At 50.7% G+C, this 24,204-nt stretch overlaps 1 protein-coding gene across 1 annotated transcript in view; it reads left to right on the top strand.

Moving 5' to 3' along the window:
* Window positions 1-24,204, top strand: part of SEZ6 (seizure related 6 homolog) — a 183,266-nt gene that overhangs the window by 112,164 nt on the left and 46,898 nt on the right. Inside the window, exons 2-4 of the mRNA XM_060258965.1 lie at window positions 1,463-2,155; window positions 2,853-2,989; window positions 15,248-15,440. Of these exons, the coding sequence (XP_060114948.1) occupies window positions 1,463-2,155; window positions 2,853-2,989; window positions 15,248-15,440 (1,023 nt within the window). The remainder of the gene's footprint in view (window positions 1-1,462; window positions 2,156-2,852; window positions 2,990-15,247; window positions 15,441-24,204) is intronic.

Raw genomic sequence — 24,204 nt, 5'->3', positions numbered from 1 at the left:
CAGACTGGGAGCTTGGCAGCCCTAAAGAAGAAGCAGAAAAGAAACACACCATGCCTATGTCACTTCCAGGTTGGGGGCATTGGGGGTGATGCTCTGGGCTGTGGGCAAAACTCTATGGTAGAATTAGCTTCAAGCTATAGAGTTTTGCCCAGAAACGCAGACCTGGCAACCCTAAAAAAGTCCCCCCCCCCCATGTCACCACCTGCCTGTGTCACTTCCAGGTGATGTAGGCACGTTGTTTTCACTTTTGGTTTCTTGCCTATTGGTGGGTTAATTTCCCTGGTTTCTGATAGCCCTGAAAAGGCTCCAAACTGGGAGATCCCCTGCCCCCAACTGGGGACTGGTAGCGCTAGGAGCCAGCCACCAAATGATTGCCATGCCTTAACTCCATTCACACAGATCTTTGTGCTCTGGTGGCAGCTGCTGCCAAAGCAACATTTTAAAAAAAACCCTGCCCAGACAATCAAATCCCCAATGGCCAATCAGAAGCCTTGCTGGGCAAAAGCCCTCCCTGGTCCCACCCACTTCCTAAAAATATTTGGTGGGTGCAAGAAAAGGTGTTGGGGGGTGCCAGTGGCAACTCCTGCTATAAGGCACGATAACTAGGTGGAACCAGCACTGTATTTAAAAGTCATAGGGTTGCCAGCCTCCAGGTGGAGCCTGGAGATCTCCCGTTTTTACAACTGATCTCCAGCTGGCAGAGATCAGCTCCCCTGGAGAAAATGGCTGCTTGGAAGAGTGGACTCCATGGCATTGTACTATGCTGGGGCTCCTCGCCTCTCCAAACCCTGCCTTCTCCCGGATCCACCCCCAAAATCTCTGGGTATTTTCCAACACAGCCCCGGCAACCCTAAAAAGTCATCTATCTCTGAATCCTGGGGAGTGAGAGTAAAGGATCCAGCAGGATTGCCATTACATTTTTAAACACACAAACACATATACTGAACCAGAGCTTAAGTCTATCCGAGTCAGCATCGTCTACCAAGTCTGGCTGCTGCTCTCCAGGGAGTTCTGGCCATCACATTTAAAGGGACGGCACACCTTTTAAATGCCTTCCTTCCATAGGAAATAATGAAGGATAGGGGCACCTTCTTTTGGGGCTCATAGAATTGGACCCCCTGGTCCAACGTTTTGAAACTTGGGGGATATTTTGGGGAGAGGCACTAGATGCTGTACGGAAAATGTGGTGCCGCTACCTCAAAAAACAGCACCCCCAGATCCCCGCGGATCAATTCTCCATTATTTTCTATGGGAATAAATCTCCATAGGGAATAACAGAGTTCCCAGCAGACATTTCCCTCCCCTCCCCCCCTGCTTTCTGATGACCCTGAAGCGGGGGGAGGGCCTCCAAACCGGGGGATCCCTGCCTTCACCTGGGGATTGGCAACCCTACTCACAAGTTATTTACATCGCTATTCCCTTCCTGCCATCATTGACTTAACCCCGTCTTTCCTCCTTCCAGGCCTCTCCCTTCAGGAGTCAGAGAGAGCGGGAAACTCTGAAGATGATGGGGAGCAGACGGTGCCCCCCACCCCCGACGAGCTGGAGCACGAGGCCCACTTTGTCACCACGGCCCCCACCTTGAAGCTGCTGAACCACCACCCGCTGCTGGAGGATTTCCTTCATGAGGCAAAAGACTATCTTCAGCAGATTCCCTTCATGGCTGGTGGCCTGGCTGGCCCTGGGCCTGTCCTACCTGATGCTGACCTCGCGCTTGGCCCCGCCCTCTCTGATCCCACCACAGAGCCCCCCGGGGCACCCACAACGATGGCGACTCCCCTGGTCCTGGAGGGCAAAGGAGGGCAAGGCAGGGATTCAGAGCGGCCCTCAGAGATGGCCAAACCAGCCTTGATGACTGACCTGCTCACCACAGCTATGAGGCCTCGAGCTGAACCAGGCCGGGATGCCCCCCAAACCAGCTCTCTGTTCTCTGCGCACATGAGCCCCTCTTTCACCCCTGCGCTGTCCTTTCCCCAGACCGGTCTCCCCAACTCAGCGGCTGTATCTGGTGACACCAACCATCCCTCCCCTGCCACCCCCACAGTGAAGCCCAAAATTGTCACCCCCAGCGTGGTGTCTGAGAAGAATGAAGAGACAGCTGCCACCACCATCACCACCACCACAGTGATCACAAGTGTGCCAGCGGCAGGTTCAGGTAGGTGGGGGGGGGGAGACACCTGAATCCTAGCAGCCCAGAAGAGGGAAAAGAAATAGGACTGCTAGGGTTGCCAACCTCCAGGTGGGGCCTGGAGATCCCCTGCTATTGCACCTGATCTCCAGGTTTCAGAGATCAGTTCCCCTGGAGAAAAGGGCCGCTTTGGAGATGGCATTGTACCGCTTTGGAGATGGCATTGAGGATCCGCCCTCCTCAAACCCAACCCTTGCCAGTCTTAGGGTTGCCAAGGCTGTGTTGGAAAGTACTAGGGGGCTTCGGGGGTGGAGCTGGGAGAGGGCGGAGTTTGGGGAGGGGAGGGACCTCAGCATGGTATAATGCCACAGAGTCCACCTTTCTAAAGCAGCCATTTTCTCCAGGGGAGCTGATCTCTGCCAGCTAGAGATCAGTTGTCAAAGCGGCCCCATCTGGAGGCTGGTAACCCTAGGCTCCCTGACCCAAATAGCCAGGTATTTCCTAACCCCGAGCTGGCAACCCTGCAGCTAAGCTGATCCTAAAACATCCTGCCAGATCTTTTTTCCAAACATCTGGCTGGACAACACAGATCTAGGGGTTTTGCACCCTGAGCTGTTAGCTCTTTTTCACTTGAGGCCACTTTAAGGTCTAGGTGGATCCCAGGGGAAAAGCCGTGGAGTCAGGATATGAAGCCCACCTTCCTTCCTCATCTCTTTGTTTCCAGGTCCCTGCAGCTGGAACCTTACTGGCCCTGAAGGTTCACTGGCCTCCCCTCTGCCTTCCGGCTTACCCTACGAGGGAAGCACCCTTGAATGCATCTACACCATTTCTGTGTATCCTGGTTATGGCGTGGAGATCCGGGTGAGTGGTCAACAGATGGGGACCACAGAGGAGGGTGGCAGGATCTGTTTGACAGGCTGCTGAATTTTACCTACAGCAAAAATTGGACTGGATTGGGAGAACAAAACTACACTAGGTTCGCATACAGGCCTCACGATAAACCTCAGTTCCTAAACCACGGTTTGATTCAACTTGGGTTTATCGTAACATCTGAATGCAGATTGTCTAACAAACTGTGGTATGAGCTAAATGGGGATTCTGAACAACTGTTTGTATTGGATTTATTAACCGTGGCTCAGCCTGCCTGTGGTTTCTCTTCACATCAAAATTCAACAACCTGAGTTGGTTGGGCAGCTGTGTCCTTCTTGGAGCTCAGATAGATGAGACGTTTAGTTGCATCCACAAAAAGCAAGCTAGTGGTCTGTGCAACTTTCATTTGCCTCAGAGCCAAGCAAAAAAGAAAGGGGAGATCTGCAGTAGAATTCTAAACTGAGTTACCCTTCCAAATCCATTGTAGTCGACGGACTTAGATGGGTGTCGCTCTGTTTAAGATGGCAGTCAAAATTGTTCAACCTATTTTTCTCCTTTGAAATTCCAATAGCAGAGCAGGGGAGTCGGTTTCAAATAGCGTAATCAAGTGGAAGGTTGAAGGAGTGAACCTCTTTCTTCCCCGTATGGCTCCAAGGCAAATGGAGGCATCACAAGCCAGCAGTTTGAATTTTATGGACGAACGAGACACATGACCTGTGTGTTTTCAAGCCCTCAGCCTCCTGCATACAGAGTTGGCTGCACAGATCAGGAAAAATAACTCCAACAATTGAGAGCCAGTTTGGTGTAGTGGTTAAGTGTGCAGACTCTTATCTGGGAGAACCAGGTTTGATTTCCCACTTCTCCACTTGCAGCTGCTAGAATGGCCTTGGGTCAGCCATAGCTCTTGCAGGAGTTGTCCTTGAAAGGGCAGCTTCTGGGAGAACTCTCTCAGCCCCACTCACGTCACAGGGTATCTGTTGTGGGGGAAGGAGATAAAGGAGATTGTAAGCCACTCTGAGAATCTGATTCAGAGAGCAGGGTGGGGTATAAATCTGCGGTCTTCTTCTTCTTTACCTACACTCAGCTATGGATTGTGCTTCCACAGGGAAAAAAGGAACGAGTTGGAACAAATGCAATTGCTTGTCTTCAGGCTTTGGTTTATGTTGGAATGAGAACCGGACGGGTTAAAATCAAGGCTTCCCTGAAAAGTTGAGGTTTAAGGGGGAAATTAAAGGATGAGAGATAGAGACGAAATCCCCTTGGGAGGCTCTGAGTTCACAAGATAGAGTTCGGCAAAGGGCGGAAGCTGAATCATTTGAAAGCAAGAGGCCAGTGAGCCCTAACAACAGGAAGATCTGAAGGAATGACAGTCCCAGGAACTAAGGTCTGAGGGCGTAGCTGGAGGGCATATCTTTCTGCTCCCTGGTAGATCTAGCTCCATGCCTGATCGCCTTCCTGCTGACTCTCTTCCCATGGATGTCATCTTGGGTTTCATGATGGAAGAAAGGGAGGATATCAATGTAATCCGCATGAGCAGAAAGATAAGTGTGGGACTAAGTCGCCAAGGCCTTGAAAGGAACTGAGAGCCTGCTGATGCAGACGAGGTTGGCAATTTGTGGGGAGTGTTGAAAGGAGTACAGAGTTATTTTACAAGTATCAAGCCTTTGCTGGGATATTTTGGCACCAGGGTTGGGGGCAGGGGATCCCCTGGTTTGGAAACCCTCCCCCCGCTTCAGGGTCATCAGAAAGCGGTGGGGGAGGGAAATTCTGCTGGGTACTCTGTTATTCCCTATGGAGACTGATTCCCATAGCATAAGGTATAATGGAGAATTGATCCAGAGGTATCTGGGGCTCCGGGGGCCTGTTTTTTGAGGTAGAGGCACCAAATTTGCAGCATAGCGTCCAAAGCCTCTCCTCAGAACACTGCTCAAGTTTCAAAAGGATTGGACCAGGGGGTCCAATTCTATGATCCCCAAAAGGAGATGCTCCTGTCCATTATTTCTAGTGGAGAGAAGGCATTTAAAAGTTGTGCGGTCCCTTTAAATGTGATGCCCAGCACTCCCTTTGGAGTTCAATCGTGCTTGTCACAACCTCGCTCCTGGCTCCACCCCCAATGTCTCCTGGCTCCACCCCCAAAGTCCCCAGATATTTCTTAAATTGGACCTGGCAACTCTATTCGGCATACTTTGGAATGGATTTTTTTTAAAGGTGTAAAAAAACCTAACCCATTCCAAATGAGAAAGTCCCACTTCCCGGCCACATAAGAGAAGCGCCTTTGCTGCAGCAGCCGCTGGGATGGAGTGGCGGAAGACGGGGGCCCTGCTGGCCCTCCACATGCTGCTGCGATCGGTGGCCTGGCCTGCATTTTAATAAGCACTTACAAGTACAGACGTCTCGTTGAAGGGATGCAGCCAGCCATCCCGGTGCTGAAACACATCACAGCAAATGTCAAATCAATATGCGTGGCATTTGGCCGACATTTCGACAATACCTGTTCCCCCGTTCCCCTGGGGCTTCATTAGGGCCGCCGAGAAGGAGGGTTGGCTCACTCAAGAGCAGAAGGGACAGGGCTTGGGTCAGAAAGAGCTGGCACTGTTGCCGCGGCTGGCCCAAGGCCTCCTGGTTGTAAGCTCAGGTGAGCCTGGGAGTTGAGTGGCTGAATGCAGCCTTGACGTACTGTGGTTGGTGGTTCCTTGGCTCCTTCGCCAGCTTTTTGCCTGAAATCAAGCTGGCAGGTCCAAAGGCTCTAGTGGAGACAGTTTTTATCCCCCCCACCCTGAGAGAAGCTCTGTAACATCCAGATGTTTGTTTTGCAGGATAGAATACACTCCGAGAGCCAGTGGGGACCTGGCTCCCTGTCACTAGGGTTGCCAAGTCCAATTTAAGAAATATCTGGAGTTTGGGGGTGGAGCCAGGAGACATTGGGGGTGGAGCCAGGAACAAAGGTGTGACAAGAATAATTGAACTCCAAAGGGAGTTCTGGCCATCACATTGAAAGGGACCACACACCTTTTAAAAGCCTTCCATCCATTGGAAATAATGAAGGATAGGGGCACCTTCTTTTGGAGCTCGCAGAATTGGACCCCCCAGTTTAATCTTTCAAAAACTTGGGTGGTGTTTTGAGGAGAGAAGAATTTAGGAGAATTTAGGCTATTTTTTGTTTCAGTATGTATCACCTTACACTTTCCTATGTTGAACATCATTTACCACATTCCTGTTCACTCACTCAATTGAGATAGATCCAGGGCTTTTTTTGAGCAGGAATGCACAGGAACACAGTTCCGGCTGGCTTGACATTAGGGGTGTGGCCTAATATTCAAATGAGTTCCCACTGGGCTTTTTCTGTCGCTCCTCACAATCTGCCGGGGTTTTCACCATGCTGAAAAATTTGGTGTCATCTGCAAACTTGACCACTATACTGCCCACCCCCAATTCCAGATAATTTGTGAACAAATTAAACGACAACGGTCCCTTGTGGAATCTCCTGCTCGCTTCCCTCCATTGTGAGAACTGCCCGTTTATACCTGCTCTCTGCCTTCTGCCATTTATCCATTTTTTAAAAAATATTGTTTAGTCATGTATTCGATTTCTATCCCTCCCGCCCTGCCGAAGCGGCTCAGGGCAAGTTACAACATATGGAGTTATACAACCATATCTAAAACTCTAACATACAAGAATTAAAAACACAATAACATTAAGATGGCATTTTAAAATCATGTCACCGTGGCTTTATTTCAGGGGTTAATAGTTCTGGTCTGATCAGTGGGCTCCCCAAATATCAAAACTGACAACAACATTATCATGGGGATTTGAGCAGGAGGGGTCAACGGTATTGGATGTCTGCTGCCTCACCTAAAAGCCTGCTAGAAGAGCTCTGTTTACAGGCCCTGCAGAACTGTACCGTAGGGTTGCCAAGTCCCTTCACCCCTGCAGTGGGGGCTTATCCTTCGCATGTGAGGCGTGATGATGTCACCCAGATGAGATGACATCACACTAGGGACACTCTAGGACTCGCAATAAAACTTTGTGGTACCATAGACTTTTACCGCAAGTCCTAGAGCATCACATTGGAACTGCTCTAGGATTTGCGGTAAAACTCTATGGTGCCACCCCTGCTCTACCATTGGTCACCCCTGCTCTAGGACTTGTGCTAAGAACTCTATGGTGCCATAGAGTTTTTAGCGCAAGTCCTAGATCAGGGGTGGCCAACGGTAGCTCTCCAGATGTTTTTTGCCTACGACTTCCATCAGTCCCAGCCAGCATGGCCAATGGCGGGGGCTGCTGGGAGTTGTAGGCAAAAAACACCTGGAGAGCTACCGTTGGCCACCCCTGTCCTAGAGCATCCCTGGCACGAGGTCCCCAGTGCGATGATGTCACTTCCAAGTGATGTCATCGCGCTGGGGATGGCATACCCCAACGGGGTTCTTCGGGGGCGGGGATCCCCTGGCGGCCTGCTCCCTGCGAGCAGGTTGGGGCCCTCCGAAGTGGGGAATCTCCCACCCCTGGCGGGAGCTTGGCAGCCCTACTGTAGCAAGTCCTCCAGGACCCTGATCTCTATGTGAAGTTCATTTCACCAGGTTGGGGCCTTGGTTGAGGCTAAATGGACATCTTTTGGGCCAGGGATTCCCAGTAGATGTTGGTCAGTGGATCATGAGGTCCTTCGGGATACATAAGGGGAGAGGCAGTCCCACAGGCATGTGGGTCCCTGGCCGCTCAGGGCCGTAAAGATTAAAACCAACACCTTGAAATGGATCCAGAACTCTATCAGCAGCCATTTGCACAACACCAGCTGAATGTGAGCCTGCAGAGGCATCACAAATAGCAGGTGTGTGCCACTGCGTTTTGCACTAGCTGCAGCTTACAGATCAGGCACAAGGGTAGGCCCATGCAGAGTGAGTTGCAGTACTCTAATCTAGAAGTGACCATTTCATGGATCACTGTAGCCAAGTCACAGGGGGAGAGATAAGGGATTAGTTGCCAAACCTGCCAAAGGTGGGGGAAAAGGCTGATTTAATACATAAGAGAATCTCTCTTCTTATTCCATGACTGCTAAATTTATTCATGAGTCTTTAGAGAGATGCCGTGTCAAAAGTCTTTTGGAAGTCCAAGCATAAAATATCTTTCCCTTATCCACATGCTTATTAACCAGCTCAAGGAACTCCAAAAGCCTGGAAAGGCAGGGCTTCTCTTTGCCGAAGCCATGTCGATTTCCCATCACAATTAATTTATCTAGGACAGATGTTAGGCTAACTAGCCTGTAATTTCCTGGTTCCCTTAGGAACTCCTCTTTTAAAAATGGTGTAACATTTGCCACTTCCCAGTCCTCTGGCACAGAGGCCAATTTTTGTGACAAGTTACATAGAGCAGCAATTTTCACATTTGAGTTCTTCAAGAACCCTTGGATGTATGCCATCTAGACCTGGAGATTTCTTTGTTATTCATTTTCCCGGCAGAACTTCATCTCACATCACCTCAACTTGACTCAGTTCTTCAGAACCGCTTCTCCAAAACAGTTCCTGTGCCCCAGACTGATTTCTCACTAGGCTTGTTCCGGTTTCAGAGCCCCTTTTCCCCGGGCGTTTCTGTCCGATTTTGCACAAGCTGCTGCGGTGCTGCAACTTGCCCCCACCTCTTTCCTGCGGCAAGCAAGATCCTCTGAAAACCGGTTTCTGCTTGCCACGGGAAAGAGGCGGCAGGCCTGGCACCGGGGATTCCCACCTAGGCAAGGTCGGGGTGGCAGCGGGCTCTCTCAGAGCCGGGCTCTGAATGCGAGCTCTGAGTGCGCTCGCTGCCATGCCCCACCCCACAACCTCGGGAAACCTCGGCAAGATCGGGATGGCAGTGGCCGCATTCAGCCCATGACCTAGAGCCAGTTTGGTGTAGTGGTTAAGTGTGCAGACTCTTATCTGGGAGAACCGGGTTTGATTCCCCACTCCTCCACTTGCACCTGCTAGCATGGCCTTGGGTCAGCCATAGCTCTGGCAGAGGTTGTCCCTGAAAGGGCAGCTGCTGTGAGAGCCCTCTCCAGCCCCACCCACCTCACAGGGTGTTTGTTGTGGGGGAGGAAGGTAAAGGAGATTGTGAGCCGCGCTGAGACTCTTCGGAGTGGAGGGCGGGATATAAATCCAATATCTTCTTCATCTTCTTCTTCTCCTAACCGAGGCTTCCTGAGTCTCGGGAAGCCTCGGCAAGATCGGGACGGCAGTGGGCACGTTCAGAGTTCTTTTTTTAAAAAGCCCTGTGCAAAACAATGGTGACACCAGGGGGTGTGACCTAATATGCAAATGAGTTCCTGCTGGGCTTTTTCTACCAAAAAAGCCCCGGTCCCACATTACCCACAGTGAAAACAGATACAAAGAATTCCATTGGCAGGGGCTTCCACACGGAGAGCTAAGAGGGGTTGGGTTGGTGGGAGCCACTTGATGGATGGCTCATGGGTCTCCTCTGTTGGAAGGAAGAACCTGAAGCTTCCCTTTCTAGGCCAATGTCACTTATGGGAGGCCCTCGGCTAGGAGCCTTTACACATGAACACACATGAAACTGCCTTCTACTGAATCAAACCCATCAAGGTCAGTATTGTCTACTCAGTGGTTCTCCAGGGTCTCAGGCCAAGGACTTTCACATTATCCCAAGGCCCGCCCCTTCCTGCAGCACTGTCTGGAAGCTCCGGGGTGCTCTTCTTCAGGCCGGCTTTGTTCGGGGTGACTGCAAGCTGCCCCAAACCGTCCGTCTGTTACCAGCCAGACAAACACAACAAAAGATTTTTTTTTTAAAAAAAAAAATTAAAACGTTCTTAAAATATTAGCACTTGTTGATCTTAAATATGCTTTCTTTGTATTTCTCCCATGGGATCCAGGAAACTGAGCAAAGGAAGTTTGGGCTCTTTTCCTCCTTCCCCAGGGGACCATGAGGGGAAAGAGCCTCAACAAATGGAGAAAATAGAGGTTTTGCTCTGTAGCTCCTGTGCAATTGAGCAAGTCTTGCAAAGCAAGCTGTTGTGCAGAAGGAAGGAAGAGAGAGGAAGAAGGAAGCAGACAAGAGCCAGTTGCTCAGGGGCCTGATAGGAGCCCTCCGGGGGCCTGATTCGGCTCCCGGGCCATATGTTTGATGCCCCTGCGATAGAGTTTTCAAGCCAAGAGATAATCAGAGGCAGTTTGCCATTGTCTGCATCTATGCAATGATCTCGGTATTCTTCATTGGCCTCCCATCCGAATACGAACCAGTTTCAGTTTATTGTTAATGCAGCCCATAGGCAGCATAGATCAAAACAAACTAATTTACATAAAATTCAGAAAGTGCACAACCATTTGTATGGGAATATTGTAGTATAACGTACAAAGACTTTAAAAGGAGGTATTTAGAAGAAGAAGGGAACCTATAGCATTCTTGAAACAAGAATGCAAAGCCTAAGGGACCTTTATAGCACCCCTTTGTGTAATCTTCCCGGATTTTAGAGGCTGTAGCCAAAAATCTGGAGCAAGTGAATGTAACTTGAGTGTTATTTTGAATACTAACCAGGGCTGACCATGATTAGCAGCCAAAATCTGATGAAATTGGGCTAGCCTGGGCGAACCAGGGCATGGCAGAAAAAATGTTAAAGGTAAAAAGGTAAAGGTAGTCCCCTGTGCAAGCACCAGTCATTTCCATCTCCAGGGTGACGTTGCATCACGACGTTTTCACGGCAGACTTTTTACAGGGTGGTTTGCCATTGCCTTCCCCAGTCATCTACACTTTCCCCCCAGCAAGCTGGGGACTCCTTTGACTGACCTCGGAAGGATGGAAGGCTGAGTCAACCTCGAGCCGGCTACCTGAATCCAATTTCCGCCGGGATTGAACTCAGGTCGTGAGCAGAGAGCTTGGACTGCAGTACTGCAGCTGACCACTCTGTGCCACGGGGCTCATCGTAGAAAAAATATTAGGGGTATGTAAAGGTGGGTTTTTGCAAGCGGTTTGAGAAATCGGAGCGTGTCTTTCTTGCTACCACATTCCTTTTTTCATCCTGCCTTTTGAGTGTCTTGAGTTACAGCTACCTGCAGCAACAGTGCACCAGGTGTGAGCTGCAAGAGGTGGGCCCCGGTGCCCGCCACCTCCTCCTTCTCTAAGCTCCCAGCCCATAAATCACAAGGCAGCCTGGGTGACGTGCCCACCGAGATGGATCTCCTGCACCAGCCAGCTCTCCCAGTATGGTTCCCTCTCCCCCACCTCCGCACTCACTCTTTCTCCTCTCTACCCATACATCTCTGGCACCTTTGGTGTAATTAGTGCAAGGAGGCTCCTGCCTTCAGCTGTTTATCACCGAGCAGTGCCGTTTAATTACCGTAATTAATATACAATCACCACTTTAATGAGAGACAGCAGCAGAGGCTCATTTATCAAGATAAGTTACTCCGCCGACACTGCCACAGGATGTGGCCGTTCTGGACCTCGCTGGGGTTGGAAAGAACGTGGCACGCTCCCCCACAAGGGCGTGTCCCTGGGATCAGGGCTGAAGCCAAGGCACAGCCCTCCGGCTTGTGGTCCCAGGCAGTTGCCTTCGCAGAAGCAGAATATCTTCCCTTCTTCAGGAAGGAAACAGTTATGACCAGTTTCTGTATATTGCCAAATGACAGGGCAGGGATGCCCTACCACACTCTTAAGGCTGCCATGCAGGGTTGAGGCTAAGAGAAAGGAAGGAATAGGGTTGCCAAGTCCAATTCAAGAAATATCTGGGGACTTTGGGGGTGGAGCCAGGAAACGCTGGGGGCGGAGGCAAGAGTAAGGTTGTGACAAGCATAACTGAACTCCAAGGGGAGTACTGGCCATTGAATTTAAAGGGACCACACTCCTTTTAAATACTTTCCCTCCTCTGGAAATAATGAGGGATAGGGGCACCTTCTTTTGGGGCTTATAGAATTGAACCCCGTAGTCCAATCCTTTTGAAACTTGGATGATATTTTGGGGAGAGGCAATGGATGCTATGCTAAAAATTTGGTGCCTCTGCCTCAAAAAACAGGCCCCTACAGAGCCCCAAATACTCACAGATCAATTCTCCATTTATCCCCTATGGAAATCAGTTTCCATAGGGAATAATGGAGTGCCCAGCAGTCATTTCGCTCCCCCCCACACCACTTTCTGATGACCCTGAAGTGCAGGGAGGGCCTCCAAACCGGGGGATCCCCTGCCCCCACCTGGTGATTGGCAACCCTGGGAAGGGAAGGGAAGGGAAGGGAAGGGAAGGGAAAGGAAGGAAGGAAGGAAGGAAGGAAGGAAGGAAGGAAGGAAGGAAGGAAGGAAGGAAGGAAGGAAGGAAGGAAGGAAGGAAGGAGGGAAGGAGGGAAGGAAGGAAGGAAGGAAGGAAGGAAGGAAGGAAGGAAGGAAGGAAGGAAGGAAGGGAGGGAGGGAGGGAGGGAGGGAGGGAGGGGAGGGGAGGGAGGAGTTGTGGACTCTAATCTGGAGTACTGAGTTTGATTCCCCATTCCTCCTCCTCCACATCAAGCCTTCTGTATAACCTCGGGCCAATCCCAGTTCTCTCAGAGCTCTCTCAGCCCCACCCGCAAGGCCAGCCCTAGACTGTCTGGCACCCTAGGCAAGGCTAACTTCTGGAACTGCCCTGCACTGATAACGTCACCAAGTCACATAGGGGGGAGCCCAATTCTGCGTACCCCAGAAGGCCGGCACCCTAGGCAAATGCTTAGGTTGCCTAATGGCAGGGTCAACCCTGCCCACCTGACTTCTGAGGGGCCTGTTGCGGAAAGAGGAAGCAAAGGCTCCTGTAAGCCAGGACTTCTTAGGGAAGAGAAAGGAAAGGAAAGGTCCCCTGTGCAAGCACCAGTCGTTTCCAACTCTGGGGTGACACCGCTCTCATGTTTTTGCGGCAGGCTTTTTACGGGGTGGTTTGCCATTGCCTTCCTCAGTCCTCTACACTTTCCCCCCAGCAAGCTGGGGACTCCTTTGATCGACCTCGGAAGGATGGTAGGCTGATTCAACCTGAGTCAAGCTGAAAGCCCAGCTCCCGTCGGGGATCGAACTCAGGTCGTGAGCAGAGCTTAGGACTGCAGTACTGCAGCTTTACCACTCTGCGCCTCGGGTCTCTCTATAGGGTAGAGAAAAGCAGGGTACAAAACCCAACTCTTCTTCTTCATTATATGGAGTAAGATCTAGGGCTCACCATCTCCTGCTCAACCCAGCTCTGGGTTGGGAAATTCCTGGAGATTTGGGGGTCGTAGCCTGGGAAGGGCAGGGTTTGGGGAGGAGAAAGTCTTCCAAGTGCTTTAATGCCACAGAGTTCATCCTCCAAATCATCCCTTTTCACCAGGGGAACTGATCTCTGTCAGCTGGAGGTCATTTGTAATTCGGATAGGCCGCCAGGAGGTTCACCTGGAGGTTGGCAACCGTAGCTCAGCCCCACCAGCTCAGCAGAGAAGGTGCTATGACTCCCCAGACCCATTGCAGCTTCACCCATAGATGTTCTGTCCACGCCGGGTTCAGCCGTCTGCCACATCTCGTGTCACAAAATGGGGGTGTGGCTCCAGCTGCCCCCAGCTGAGATTCTCTTGCTACCTGAAGTGGAGGTGTCCTCTATGTCTGGCACAGGCTGGCAGGCATCTATGGACAGGCCAAAGAGAAGAAAGGTTAAGCTGTGTTCAGAGATGCTGTGTCTGGCAAAGAGGAGCCAGCTGGAGGTTCAGGGCTGACCCTATGCTGAGCCCCAGCAGCTGGACCAGTAAATAGCAGGGTTCTGTCCACTGCCAGGCCTCATTTTTGGGCAGGAGCTCACAAAAGCAGAACTCTGAAACCTCTTATAGTGCTCTTTCTTTCTCCCCCTATCCCCAAATACTTGCTTCTGGGCTCCATTGTTCAAACCCCCCTGCAAGAATTTTGCTGAACTCTTAAGATTTGACAAACTTTCTAATATTTCCCCCCCGCACACACACAAAAAATGGGGAAATAACCAAAGCATGTAAAGCAGACAGATGTGGCACACATAGGAGAAAGTAATTTTAAAAGTAAAAGGTAAAGGTAGTCCCCTGTGCAAGCACCAGTCGTTTCGTACTCTGGGGTGACGTTGCTTTCACGTTTTCACGACAGACTTTTTACAGGGTGGTTTGCCATTGCCTTCCCCAGTCATCTACACTCCCCCCCACAGCAAGCTGGGTACTCATTTGACCGACCTCAGAAGGATGGAAGGCTGAGTCAACCTGAGCCGGCTACCTGAAACCAGCTTCCGTTGGGATCAAACTCAGGTCATAGAGAAAATAATTTTAAAAGTAGGAGAAAGTAATTTTAAAAGTATGATGGGAGCAGTGTTCCCTCTAAGCTGAGTTAGTGTGAGCTAGCTCACAGTTTTTAGCCTGTGGCTCATACATTTTTGTCTTCGCTCAAGAAAAATGGCCCCAGAGCAAAGTAATTTATGCAGTAGCTCACAATTTTATTGCCAGTAGCTCACAACTTTATTCCAGTAGCTCATAAAATAGAATTTTTGCTCACAAGACTCCACAGCTTGGAGGGAACACTGCTGGAATGTACAAAGAAAGGTGCCCTTTTCCAAATCTGAGTTTGCATACGTTGTCCTGGAGTATTTTGTGATTGCTTGTAGTCTCAATTCGTTTGTTTCCCTCATGTGGTTTTTACGGCATTGATCGGCAATCGACACAAAAGTAAAAAAAGAAAGATTCCATTGCATCACTTTAATGGGAGAAAGTCGGTATGAACAAACAGAAAAAGCCCCGGGGGCGGGGGGAGGACAGATATGTGGGTGGGGTTGGTACGGGGGAGAAATCATACAGACGTGGGGAACTGAGCCAGCAGAGATTTTAAAAATTCAGCAGTGACCCTCGTGAAGAGGGGCTGAAAATGCTTCTGGGAATGGGCATGAGGGCCTTCCTTTTCTCTCAGGGCTAGTCCCAAGCAGCTCTCACAAATATTTCACTGTGGCCATTTGCAGGGCCTTTTTGGCAGAAAAAGCCCAGCAGGAACTTATTTGCATATTAGGCCACACACCCTGGTGCAAATGCTTGAAGCAGTTTCCAGGGGCTTGGTATGCCTTCCTCTGACAGTGATCTAGCCATATCCTTTGTTTTGCACTCCAGAAAGGCTCTGGTAGGCAGCAGGGGCCTGTGGGTTAAGATGGACATTCTCCTGGGTGAGTTTTGGGCAGGGCAGCACTTCTCCCCTCCATCAGAGCCATCCCTCCAGCCCTTTGGCCCTGGCCACTCAAACGCTTGTGAATGTGCCCCAGCCACAGTCTTTTCTCTCTTCCCTTCTTTGCAGGTCCAGAATATCAGCCTCATGGAAGGTGAGATGGTCACCGTGGAGACTCTCGGAGGGGTGGAGCCTGTTGCCTTGGCCAATGAATCATTCCTGATGCGTGGTCAGGTCATCCGTGGCCCAAACAACCAGGTGGTGGTTCGCTTCCAGAGCCCGGCACCTGCCAACCCTGGCACCTTCCATTTTCATTTTCAAGGTGAGGGTCAGGTTTGGGGGGAGGGCACGCCGTGATCCAGATGTTTCCTGTAGATTAAGGTCTCCAAGCTGAGGATCCTTGTCCTGCGCTGACAACTGCTGTCAAAGCAACATTTCTTAAAAATTTCCACAATTGAATCTCCAGTGGCCGATCAGAAGACTTGGGAGGGGCAACAGTGTGAGGACTTCTAGCATCCTGGCCCCACAGATGGACCTCCTGATGGCACCTGGGTTTTTTGGCCACTGTGTGACAGAGTGTTGAACTGGATGGGCCATTGGCCTGATCCAACATGGCTTCTCTTACGTTCTTATGGGCCAAAGCCTGACCTGGCCCTGCCTACTTTTTAAAAACACTTGGTGGGTGCAAGGAGGATGTTGGCAGGGACCATGGCATCCATGGGCACAGTGTTGGGACACCCTGGTATAGATGCTTCAGGTACCAATTGGGGGGGGGCATTCATCAGGCTCTTCAGAATTGGGGGAGAACAGTTGTGTGGTAGAAGGGCTAGGACAGACACGGGTCCCAGGCTGATATCATTTCCTAAGACTCAACTTGGAGCTCACCTGAGGTCACCTGAATGGCGGCAGGTGAAGGCTGAGAAAAGATAAATGCACAATTCACTTAGAGCAGGGGTGTCAAACTCATTTGTTATGAGGGCCAGATCTAACATAAATTAGACCTTGTTGGGGCAGGCCATGTTGGGCCAGGTCATGTGTATACCTTATTTAAGATTAGGTACTAGAGATATAAACTTTATAAAGAACACAAACACAAAAATGGCTTTAAAAAAAACAAACCTTAAAACATGCTTAAAATGTTAGCACTCATTCATCTTAAAGGTGCTTTCTTTGTATTTCTCCCACGGGATCCAGGGAGCTGGGCAAAGGAAGCTCTTGCTCTTTCCTTCCTTCTCCAGGGAATGCTGGGGGTGGGGACGGGAGGAGTCTCAGCCAATAGAAGGAAGAGAGGCTTGGCTCAGTAGCTCTGCTGTGCAATTGAGAGAGGCTGGAGAAACAAGCTCTGCCTTCCCCCCTTCCTCCCCAAAGGAGGAGCCTCAGCCAATGGAGAAAGTAGAGGTTTTGCTCTGAGGCTTCTGTACAATTGAGCAAGCCTTGCAAAGCAAGCTGTTATGTGGAAGGAAGCAAGAGAGAAGAAGAAGGAAACAGATGACAACCAGTTCCTTGGGGGCCTGATAGGAGCCCTCTGGGGGCCGGATTCGGCCCCTAGGCTGCATGTTTGACACCCCTGGCTTAGAGAATTCACTGCCATAAGAAGTAGGAAGGCTAGGGTCACAAGGCCTTACCTGGCTCTTGGCAGGGGAAATTTTCTTGCCCGCGCAAAGTGCGTGCAGCACAATGATGTCATTTGGAAGTGACATCATCACACTGGGCATATCACGCACAATGGAACTCTTTGGGGGCAGGGATCCCTTCCCCCCCAGCCAGCTCCACGCTGGCAGGTTGGGGGCCCCAAAACTGGGGGGAAACCCACCCCCAGTGGGAGACTGGAAACCCTAAGGAAGGCCATTATCTGATGATGAAAGGGGTGTAGGCACTTTCCAGATTGCCCTAATGTTTCATTTTCAATCCCGTACATTACCGTTTCCTCCCACACCTTGCGTCCAGACAACTTTGTTAACAACCCTGTGCCTTCCTGGCGTTAACTCATTCTCCCCCACACACCAGCATTCTTTCCTAAACTAGTTTTTCCCATATCCCCCCCTCCCCCATCACAGAATGAAATCGCAAGATAGCCTCCTGCTCGAAATGTGAGCAGTTCTTTCTGTCTTCTGGATTGCTGCTCAGACCCATCCACAAAGGGTGGGTTTAGGCCAGAGCTGGATTAACAATTAGGCCAAGTAGGCACTGGCCTATGGGCCCCCACACCTTTAGGAACCCCGGGCCAGCTTCCCCCCCTCCCCTGGTTTCCCCCCTGCTTGCAGCCCTCCCAGCCTGCATGCACAGCCAGCAACTGACCTGCTCTTTGCCTGACTAGCCTGGTGCAGCTGCTGCCGGCGTTGTCACCAAGTTTGCCTCTCTCTGCCTCTTTATTTATTTTATTTATTTATTTAGAATTTATATCCCGCCCTTCCCACGGGTGGCTCAGGGCGGCTTCCAACAATAGATCCAGCATAAAATTAAGCAATATCTAAACATATAAGGGAATAAACATTTAAAACAGATAAAACAGATAAAACCATAATATTAATAAATATTCAAAATATATATAAAAGAAATCTGGCAAGTTGCATTAAGTTCTCAAGCTAGGTATAGGCTAGCCGGAAGAGGGTCGTCTTACAGGCCCTGCGGAACTGAACAAGGTCCCGCAGGGCCCTCACCTCTTCCGGCAACTGATTCCACCATGTAGGGGCCATAACAGAGAAAGCCCTTTCTCTGGTGGATTTCAAGCGGGCTTCTTTCGGCCCAGGGACAGTAAGGAGATTTTGTGTTCCCGACCTCAGTACTCTCTGGGGAACATGCAGGGAAAGACGGTCCTTCAGGTAGACAGGTCCCAAGCCATATAGGGCTTTAAAGGTGATAACCAGCACCTTGTACCGGACTCGGTATATCACTGGAAGCCAGTGCAGGGTCCGAAGACCCGGCTGAATGTGTCCCCACTTTGGGAGACCCAGTAACAGCCGGGCCGCGGCATTCTGCACCAGCTGCAATTTCCGAGTTCGTGACAGGGGCAGCCCCATGTAGAGGGCATTACAGTAGTCCAACCTCGAGGTGACCGTAGCATGGATCACTGTTGCTAGGACGTCGCGCTCCAGGAAGGGGGCCAACTGCCTTGCCCGCCTAAGGTGAAAAAACGCGGACATGGCAGCGGCTCTTTCCTACAACTGTGTCAAAGGGGCTTTTGAGAAGGTGCCTGCAGGCTGCAGCGTGGACCGGGGGTGGGGGGGGGCGGGTGCTCAGACTCTGAGATAATTTGCAAGGGGGTGCCCAAGATTTCGACTGCCTAGGGCAGGGGTGGCCAATGGTAGCTCTCCAGATGTTTTTTGCCTACAACTCCCATCAGCCTCAGCCATTGGCCATGTTGGCTGGGGCTGATGGGAGTTGTAGGCAAAAAACATCAGGAGAGCTACTGTTGGCCACCCATGGCCTAGGGGCCTCCACAGGGTTTAATCCGGCACTGGTTTGAGCAGCAATTAAAAAAAAAATACATGCCAGCATTTCAACATTTCAGTGCCATGCTAAGACAAAAGTTCGGTCCTGTTCAGAAGCTCATCACCAGCAGCCATTCCTCGCCTTCCATACCGTTCCTTTGTTCACACTCGAGAGCAGATTCTAGCACATCCCAGGGTGCCATTTTTGAATATACTTTGCAGTGCGTGCCGCTACCCTGAAAACATGTAATTGAAGGAAACAAGCTGTTGGGAACAGTGCAGTCATGCAAGTCAGGGAAAGGAATTCAAAATCTGGAGGGGGAGCCAACGAGAAAGAATGCTCAAACTCAGGGAAAAGAGGCCACCCAAAAGGGGTGAGACACATACACCAGGTACGGCTCTCAGGTGTGGCCTGGTGGACTGGGAATGTACTCATAAGGGGATTTCTCAGCCCTTTGAGGCTGCTGAAGTGCTGCAGTGCTTCAGCGCATGCACACACCATAAAAAACTGAAAGGGGGGGGGACCCCAAGAAAACAGATCCATAATGTAGGCTTGCCAATCCCCAGGTCCCAGCGGGGGTTCTCCCGCTTTCCCAGGCTCCTTCCTGCCCCCAGTCAGTTGGCCAGTGGAGGGAAGCCCCGCCCCCATAGCCCCCGTGTGACTTTCCACCTCCGGAGGCTTCAGTCTCCGATTGGAAAAGCTTCCTCTTGGGATGGTGTGTCTGTGTTACTTTGAAGAAGTTGGCAGCAACTCGTGAGTAGACATGCCGATCCCTCGCTTCAGAGTCGCCAGAAACAAGGGGAGGGGGGGGAGGAAATTTCTGCTGGGCACTTCATTATTCCCTCTGTGGAGATCGATTCTCATAGGGTATAATGGGGAATTGATCTGGAGGTATCGGCGGCTCTGGGGGGGCTGTTTTTTGAGGTAGAGACACCAAAGTTTCAGTATAGCATCTAGCTCCGTCGGGGAGGGCGGGATATAAATAAAATGTGAATGAATAGTGCCTCTTTCCAAAATACGCCCCAAGTTTCAAAATGATTGGACCACGGGGTCCAATTCTATGAGCCCCAAAAGAAGGTGCCCCTATCCTTCATTATTTCCTATGGAAGGAAGGCATTTAAAAAGGTGTGCTGTCTCTTTAAATGTGATGGCCAGAACTCCCTTGGAATTCAATTATGCTTGTCACACCCTTGCCCCTGGCTCTGCCCCCGATGTCTCCTGGCTCCACCCCCAAAGTTCCCAGATATTTCTTGAATTGGACTAGGCAACCCTACCATAATGTGATGTGAACAGATGGAACAATGACAGGGGGGGAAATGAAGAAAACATGTGTGCATTGATCACACTGAGAGCGTAGGGTTGTCAGGTGGGTTTACCCTGCTGGCAGGGGGTGGGCGGCAGCTTTCCAGGAATGGGGTGGATTGGGCAATGTCACCAACTTGATGACATCACATGAAAGTGATGTCATCAACTGGGGAGGCAGCCTGGAAAATGCCATGGTTCTGGGACAGTCTACAATTGGATCTTCCTGACATTTTTCAGGAAGTAAATTTCAGGCACGTGTGCTTTCCTGTGCATAGTGCAGAGCTGTGCGGGAAGAGGGTTTATTTATCCTCCTGCCTCTGCCCAGTTTTGCCTCTCCTCTCTCCCCTCTGCAGTTGTAGGGCAGAACTATGCGCTCTAACCTCCCCACGTAATCCTGATCCAAACCAGAACCATGTACCCATGTGAAAGTGCTTGAAGACATGTGGCTGCCATCTTGCCCAATTCCTCAGGGGTTTTTTTTTGTAGCAGGAACTTCTTTGCATATTAGGCCATGCACCCCTGATGTAGCCAATCCTCCAAGAGCTTACAGGCAGGGCCGGCTCACTCACTAGGCAAACTAGGTTTTGTCTAAGGCACCGGTAGGGCAGGGGTGCCGAATTCTGCCTTCCTCCCTGTCTCTAGGTAAATGCCTAGTTTGCCTGCACTTCCCAGCTAGGGTTGCCAAGTCCAGTTCAAGAAATACCTGGGGACTTTGGGGGTGGAGCCAGGGGACTTTGGGGTGGGGCCAGGAGACTTTGGGGGTGGAGCCAGGAGCGAGGGTGTGAGAAGCACGATTGAACGCCAAAGGGAGTTCTGGCCATCACATTTCAAGGGACCACACACCTTTGAAATGCCTTCCCTCCATTGGAAACAATGACGGATAGGGGCGCCTTCTTTTGGGGCTCATAGAATTGGACCCCCGGGTTCAATCGTTTTTGAAACTTGGGGGGTATTTTGGGAAGAGGCACTAGATGCTATACTGAAAATTTGGTGCCTCTAGCTCACAAAGCCCCTCAGCGCCCCTGATACCTCCAGATCAATTCCCCATTATACTCTATGAGAATCGATCTCCGCATAGGGAATAATGAAGTGCCCAGCAGACATTTCCTTCCCTCTCCCCCCCCACTCCCGTTTCTGGCGACTCTGAAGCAAGGGATTGGTAGCTCACGAGTTGCAGCCAACTTCTTCAATGTAACACAGACACACCATCCCAAGAGGAAGCCTTTCAATCAGAGACTGAAGCCTCCAGAGGTGGAAAGTCACATGGTGGCTTTGGGGGCGGGGCTTCCCCATGCCGGCCAGATGACTGAGGGTGGGAAGGAGCCTGGGAAAGCGGAAGAACCCCCACTGGGACCTGGGGATTGGCAAGCTTATTCCCAGCCTCCTCCTCCCTCCCTTCCCCACCAGGTCTATTACAATGCTCAAGAAGGGGCGGTGGAGTGCCACGCTCCCCAGGCTATGTAAAGGCTCCCCTCCCCGCCAATCAGCTGATCGGTGGGTAAAATGGCACCCGAAGGCTCTTGGCTCCTATGCTTGCCCTCACTGTCAGTGCCAGGTTGAGGGGGCAGGCCAGCAGCAGCAGGAATAATAAGCGAGCCACTGAAAGAGTGGCTACCGCTGCCGCCTTGTCCCTACTTCCTTCCCATCCAATAAGGATTGGCTACATCAGGGGTGTGTGGCCTAATATGCAAAGGAGTTCCTGCTACAGAAAAAGTCCTGAATCCCTCCCTTAGATGGTTTAAGAGAGAGGGCAAATTGGAAAATTCATCTTGGGCAATCTATCAAAAGCCATTAGCAATGACAAATAAAGCTTCCATATTCAGAGGCAGTGCACCTTGACTAGGGATAAACAATTCAGGAAGGACCTTCCTGTCCAAGCTGGTTTCCCAGAGGCATCTGGATAGAGAGGAAGGCCTCAATCTAATCCAACAGGCCCTCCCTGCTATTGGAAGGCGGGGAGGGGGGTGACTAGGCAAAGGCCTTCTGCTGCGGGATGCAGCCACTGCCACAACTGCCATTGTTCCCACCCATCCCTGCACAGCCAGCACAGGGACCCGCCGCCCGCACCAGCGCTTCCCTTGCAGCTGCAGCACAATTAGCTAATTGGGAGCTTGCTAATCACTGCCGGAGCTAATCGCCAACGCTGCCAGGTTAAAGCGGGCACCCACCAAAGAGACACTTAATGGGGAGCTAATTGGTCCCAGCAATTAACGTAATTTGCATGGAGAATTGGGGGGGGGGGGGACTGCTGTCATGACTGTCACCATCATGTCTTGCCGGAGCTGGCACCTGCACTCCTCCTGCCCCCCCATATACCAGGCAGGGCCCCCATGCCAGGTCTGTGCCAGTTAATAATACCTGGTGCTGATGTATTTCAAGCGTTCCAAAAACCCCAGAGAATCCTAGCAAGAGCCCTTCCTCTCAGGCAGTCCAGCCACACTGCCTCCTTCTTTTGGGTCATGGACCTACAGCTCAATGGGTGACTGGGTGGATGGATGGATGGATAGATGGATGGATGGATGGACTTCATTTTTGGTCTGCCTTTGTCCTTGAGCCTTAAAGGAGAGATTCTCCTTGCCCTGCCTTCTCCCAGACCCCACAGGGTGGATGACAGGGTTACCAGCCCAGTGTTACAAAGCACCTGGAGATTTTGAGGGAGGAGGCAGTCAGATGTTTGAGAGCTGCAAGACATGAATGTCAGATGTTGGAGGGAGGGAGGGAGGGAGGGAGGAAGGAAGGAAGGAAGGAAGGAAGGAAGGAAGGAAGGAAGGAAGGAAGGAAGGAAGGAAGGAAGGAAGGAAGGAAGGAAGGAAGGAAGGAAGGAAGGAAGGAAAATAGATGAGGGGAGGGAGAGGGAGGGTGATGTGGAAAGAAAGCAACTTTAACTTTAAATGCATTCTCCAAGCCTGGTTGGCTGGCTTGGAGAAGACATTTCTCTCTTTAAATCATATCTCCAAGCCAACCAAGTCAGTGGGGTGTGTGGCCTATTACGCAAAGGAGTTCCTGCTACAAAAAAAGCCCTGTTGAGCAGACTGAATGCTTGTCTTGCACATATGCAGCCTGTGCCTCTCCCACCAGCAGGGCATGGACTGTGTGATTACCATAGCATGGATCAAAGAGAACCAGCTTTTTCAGAGCCAGGATACTGCTATGCCAAACCTCTTGTGTGATCTCACCCATAGTATCAACAATTCAAACCCAGGAACAATTAACATTTAATATATCAATTTATATTTCATTAACAGTTCACTACTGATATCTACTCCTGGCCTCTGTGCATGCCTACAGGTTGGTGTAACTGCAAATAAAAGGGGGCAGGTGGACAAGATCAATATCAGATGGGAATGATGCAAACGCAATGGAGCAACGGAGTCGAAAAGCAACATAGGGGGAAGCCATGTACAGTTTAAGTTCATGCTGTCTCAACTGTAGCCCTGGCAGAACATCTTTGTTTTACAGTCCCCTGCACAACTGCAATAAGTCCCACAGGGCCTGGATCTCATTTGAGAGACAGCTCCACCAGGCCAGAGCCAGGGCTGAAAAAGCGTTAGCCTTGGTCAAGGCTAAGGTTGCCAGGTCCAACTCAAGAAATATCTGGGGACTTTGGGGATGGAGCCAGGAGACTTTGGGGTTGGAGCCAGGAACAAGGGTGTGACAAGCACAGTTGAACTCTGAAGTGAGTTCTGGCCATCATATGTAAAGGGACCGCACTCCTTTTCAATGCCTTCCCTCTACTTGGAATAACGAAGGATAGGGGCACCTTCTTTTTAGGGCTCATAGAATTGGACCCCATGGTTCAATCTTTTTGAATTGGGAGAAGGGGTTGAGGAGAGGGACCAGATGCTATGCTAAAAATTTGGTGCCTCTGCCTCAAAAAAAAACACACACACACACACACACGGGACTTCCGGGATTTGGAGAATGCTGAGCTGACCTGCCTCTCTAAGGGGGGCAGACTGGAGCTTCTGTTCGGGGTAGTAAAGGGCAAATTTTTGCCTTCTGCCAACTTTTCTCAGTGAGAGATTAGTCCAAGATATGCACAGGAAACTTTGAGGTGATTTACCTAGGCTAAAAGGGAGTCCCGGGGGGGGCTCCTTTGAGGGATCCCCAGAGAAGAGTTGCATATTCATCGTCTGCAGAAGCTTACAGAGTCATTTATTTGACATAAGCTTGACAAGATCCTAATCTTCTTTGAGACTGCTAAACATCTGATGTTGTACGAGACCAACCGTGGGAAAAGGTACTGATTGCTATCTACTATTCCGGGACTATTTTAAAGCAAACAAAATAATATTAGAAGGTGGGAAAGAGAAAGTTTGAAAGCTTGGAAGAAGAAGAGGAGAAGGAGT

The sequence above is a fragment of the Heteronotia binoei genome, chromosome 18, assembly GCF_032191835.1.
Source record: "Heteronotia binoei isolate CCM8104 ecotype False Entrance Well chromosome 18, APGP_CSIRO_Hbin_v1, whole genome shotgun sequence".
NCBI classification, from domain to species: domain Eukaryota; kingdom Metazoa; phylum Chordata; class Lepidosauria; order Squamata; family Gekkonidae; genus Heteronotia; species Heteronotia binoei.
The sequence above is the reverse complement of the archived record's forward strand: the minus strand, read 5'-3'. Positions and strand labels throughout refer to the sequence as shown.